The 4,654-nt window shown below is 46.1% G+C and overlaps 1 protein-coding gene across 1 annotated transcript in view; it reads right to left on the bottom strand.

The window, feature by feature from the left end:
- The window catches only part of EFCAB6 (EF-hand calcium binding domain 6), a 197,139-nt gene that overhangs the window by 146,808 nt on the left and 45,677 nt on the right, over positions 1-4,654 (bottom strand). The window contains exons 5-6 of the mRNA XM_023535895.1: positions 3,180-3,316; positions 401-474 (exon numbers count right to left, since the gene is read on the bottom strand). Coding sequence (XP_023391663.1) covers positions 401-474; positions 3,180-3,316 — 211 coding nt within the window. The remainder of the gene's footprint in view (positions 1-400; positions 475-3,179; positions 3,317-4,654) is intronic.

Below are 4,654 nucleotides of genomic sequence, written 5' to 3'. Positions count from 1 at the left end.
TACAAAGAAAATTTTTATGCATATGCAACGTTTCGCCTTGGAATATATTGAGATACTCTTTTTTTTTTTTTTAAGTTAAGATAAATAGGATGTTTGGAATTGTTTTCCAATTATTCAAATCTGCCACTTGATAAATGGTTTTCTAGACAATTTCTGCATTATTACATTTATAAAAAAAATTGACAGTTTTTAAATGTTTGGTTACATTATCTCCACATGTGTTGGTTTCTATAATTACCCAATTTCATGCTGCTTTCTAAAAATTTAGTAATTATCACTGAAAGTATTTGTTATTTTTGTTTTCCAAATTTAACAAAGAGTAATGTCATGTATTCATTTCAGTGCATACCTTTTTCCACTTTGATGAATCTTGTCTATTGTTCTAATAAGAAAAATTATCTTGAGATATGATAGCTGCCAGATGTTAACACTGAAACTCTTGAAATAGCTCCATCTTTCATCCACAGTGTCTGTCTTGTGAAAAGACGGCTGTAAGCTCGGGACCCCAGAAGCGGCACCTAGTGTTCTCCCTTTTGAGTGGCAGCCGTAGAGAAAGCGCTGGCTACGCTGCTGCTCCGGGAAAATGTCACATGCTGACAAAAATCTCGTCTCCAGCTTTCTGGTTTACAGGTACTGGCTTCTGAGAGGATCCCGGCCTCGCCTAATGCCCGGCCCGCCCACATTCACAACAGCTGCCACGTATTCACTGGGCACAGACAGACATAATTCGTGCTAATGTTCCTACAGATGAAATTTCAAAAACGAAGCCCCTGTACTGCCCACGCACGCAGTGTCTCAAAAGGCTTTCTGACAAGAATAAAGGCCTGGGAGACAGAAGCATTCCTGAGATGCAACAAGCAAAGCTATGTTCCCAGGGACCCGAGCTCTAGGCAGGAGAACTCACACGTCTGCAGAGACCCAGGCCTACGACTTCAGGGGCAAAGGGAAGGACACCAATAGCCCCATAAACCTCTTCATTGTCACCACCTGGACCTGTGCCTGGGCTTCAAGCATCAGTTCAGGCAGCGGGCTGACCTCTAGTGAGCAAGTGAGTTTTTCAGGCTGCTCATAAACTGTTTCACCTGGGTGTGAACACTTTGGCCTGCAGGCAATGGAGGGTAGGTAGGGCAGTGTGAGTCGGGAAAGGAAAAACAAAACCCAGCGGGTCTCAGGATCCTCCAATTAAGCATAAAATCCTGCTTCTGTAGACTGGATGATGTTCTGCAGCCTAACCAAAGCTGTTTATCGAAGAGTAAAGGGTACTGATGGGATCTTTACGGTTATGATATCGTCATCGTGAATCGAGCACCTTCTATGTGCCTGGTGCATCACTGGCATACTTTGTATCTTACGTGGAATCTTTGGACCAGCCCTGCAAGGCGGGCTTCTCAGTCTCCATTTCTTTAAGAGAAAACTGAGCCTCAGAGAGGCCGGGGAGCCTCCCGAGGCCCTAGAACCAGGCAGGGCACAGCCCTGACTCCCAGCGTGCCTGACTTCAAAGCCCAGGCCCCTCCCCCCACACCTGGCGCCGACGGCTGATATTAAATAGAAAGCTGTTAGATTTAAAAAAAAAGGCGGGGGGGAGGATTAAAAAATGCATTGTGTTTCCTGCTCAAAACTAAAAAGACAAAGTTAATACTGAAGCAGCTTCTCAAGGAAAGAGTATATTCTTGAGCCTCAACAAGAAAAACATTAAAGCAATTGAAGAAATGGGCTACTTTGATCTTTTGCATTTCCATTCTAAAGGAAAGCAATTCTATTAAGTTTCTCAAATCTTATGAAAACGGTATTGTTTTTGAGGCTTAAGAAAATCTCGAATAAAAATTTGTGGAGTTCTTTATTATTCAATACTTATGAGATGGGGAAACAGACAGTAACATTTTTTATAGATTTACTAGGTTGGAGACTGCAGTGCCAAACACAAGGTTTATTGTCAAATAAAACACTGTTTTGTTTTTTGATTGCCTGTTTTAAAAGAGTGTTGCTTCTGTTCTATAATTGCGTGCACAAAATTATTTAATTTGTTTTGTTTGGATCTTATTCTGGACACTTTCCCAGCCGGAAAGATGTAAAAATTAAAACATCTATTATGGCTTTTATATTCTGAGGTGGGTTATAAAGAGGAAAAAAGAAGAAATTATTCAAAAGACTAGGAAATATCCATTTTTCAAAAAGTCTCCCGCTTTCTTTTAAAAGTCTCTTGCTTTTCAGACCCTGCAGTGCCCATGGCATGGGCACATGCCCTCTTGACTTCCTGCCACAGAAGCAATCTCGTCCGCTCCTGGCGGAAGCCACGTCTTTATGTAAGGAACCACAGCGACATATTTTAATAGCGATTTACAACTGCAGGCTCGGTACTTTTGTTAGTGGCCTGGCAGATATTCAGAGAAGGGGGAAAGACAGGAGGAGGGAGAATGTCACCCCGTTAAGTGCTGTGAACATCAAGTTAAACAGGGACCCACCCTAGACTGGCTTGAACACAAAACTCAAGTAGCTACAGACGCCAAAATGTCTGGCTTCTTCTACATGATCTGGAGTTTACTGGAGGCTCAAAAAAATGCTCGTGCCAGCTTCCACACACTGCCCTCGAGTCAGGAGCAGGTGGCAGTGGCTTTCCAACACGAAAGAACAGCTAAATGTTCAGTTATTCACTGTCCCCTGCTGCGACGCCCGCCACCCCCACCCCAACCTCAGCGGTAATAGTCCTCAGAGGAAAATTAAGTTTTGGTTGTTATTCCAGGATGCAATAGGGAACACATCGACGGATGAATAAACCCTGAAATGCGTCCTTCTCCTCCTAACCCCAGGCTTTGAGTAAAAGTCAGCTGTGAGCTGGCAACACATGGGGCGGAGGGTGTGGTGCCAGCCAGGAAAAGAGAGACGGGCTGGTGACGGATCGCTTAAATAATCGCGATGCACTAAGTCTGCAGACCAGATGACGCTCGCGCCCCAGGGCACTTAAGGAATTGGAACCGCTGGCTCTCATATTTCTGAGAATCCGTGGAGCGCACGTGGAGAATGCGGGAGAAAGGCCAAATGACGAGCGCCTCTTTTAAAGGCCGTGCGGACACAGGAGGCGGGAGGCAGGGTCGTGCTGGGCGCACTGCGCCCGATGTCCCGTTTGGAAACTGGGTTCGAGTTCCACTGAGCGGTCACTCGCCACGCCGTCACTCACTTACTTTTTGAATTCATCGTCTTCCATCTTCAGACAGAAGGTCTCCAGAACCCTCCTCAGCTCGTGCAGTTGGATCAGACCAGCCTTGTTCGCGTCGATGAGCTTAAGAGCTTTGATAATAGTTTTAATGTTTTTGAAAATCTGTGTATAAAAGTGATTTAGGAAAAGTCAAAAGATCCGGTGTTGAAAACCAAAACGGTCATTTAAAAAAAGTGAAAGTTTTTAAATGCTTCTTATAAAATAAAATGCTTTCAAAAACTAACAGTCGTAGGTACTGCAAAATGACATGTCTATGGGAAAAGAAGAGAACACTTTGCATTTATCGAATGTTTTCAAGGCCATTTTCTCTGTAAACGGTCTTAGTAGGTTTTTAAGAAACGCTTCCTGATGTAAAGCAGTAAATCTCATACACAATTCGTTCCCTTGTAAGCCATACGAAAAATCTTTTTTGTTAATTGATACTTAAAAACTACAATTCTGGCATACCTGGACTTGTACAATTTTTATTTTTCATGGCTATATGCAAACTAGGAACTAAGAGCTGAATGAAAAATACGACTATATTTCAACTCCTCTGAATTTTTAAAAGATATTACAGAGAAGTTTTATAGAGATCTTTCCCAAATTCAGCAAATGTATCTTTATTGGGCACACGAACGTGGCAAGTATTGGGACAGGCCCCATGGGGACGCAGAGAGCCATGAGCTGTGCTTTGCCCTTAAGCTACTTACACTGAGAGTCGAGAAACACCCACTGGGACGCTACATGTGCTGAGCACGGAGCCACGTGGCTGCCTCCTCCCAACCCACGGGAAGACAGTACGACCACGACCCTACTTTTCGATAAAATTGAGGTTCGGGGAGGCTACATGAGTCACCCAACATCACCCTGCTAGATGCTGATCAATCCTTTAACTACGCCACCTTGCAGAGGAGATAAGACATAGAAGTAAATGGGCCCTGGGAACAAGAGCCGAATGACAGAGACACACGAGGAGCTGTGGGCCTTCGCAGGAGAGAGCAAGCACTCAGCCAGAGCCCTCTGCGGGCTTCCTGCAGGAGGTGGCACCTGAGCTAGGAGGGGTGGCTGGGTGCTGACTGCACCAGCACTGGGCGACCTCCCAGGCTGGCGGGAGGGCGTTCTCCACGGCAGGGTGTGAGGCCAAGACGGGACTGTGGAGGAAGAGCGATGAGCGGCCGGGAGGGCCGGATCCTGGACAGTCTGGTTCTCCCGTCCTGTCCCGGACCAAGTCCAAGTGCAGCCGGATTCTGAGGGAAATGCGTTCCGGCTGGAGAGGACGGGCCATCGAGCACTCACCTGGCTGCCCCTACTCGAGACCACTGGCCAGCCATGGCCCCTCCCACCCCCACGCCCATGTCCTCGGGCATCTTTGCTCCCCTCACCACACTTACTCCTGGAGCTTGCCTGTGGCTTTAAAGACCAGCTGGTGGCTCTCAGAGGTCTGTCCCCAGCCCCAGC

Source organism: Pteropus vampyrus, unplaced genomic scaffold, assembly GCF_000151845.1.
Source record: "Pteropus vampyrus isolate Shadow unplaced genomic scaffold, Pvam_2.0 Scaffold145, whole genome shotgun sequence".
Classification (NCBI taxonomy): domain Eukaryota; kingdom Metazoa; phylum Chordata; class Mammalia; order Chiroptera; family Pteropodidae; genus Pteropus; species Pteropus vampyrus.
The sequence above is the reverse complement of the archived record's forward strand: the minus strand, read 5'-3'. Positions and strand labels throughout refer to the sequence as shown.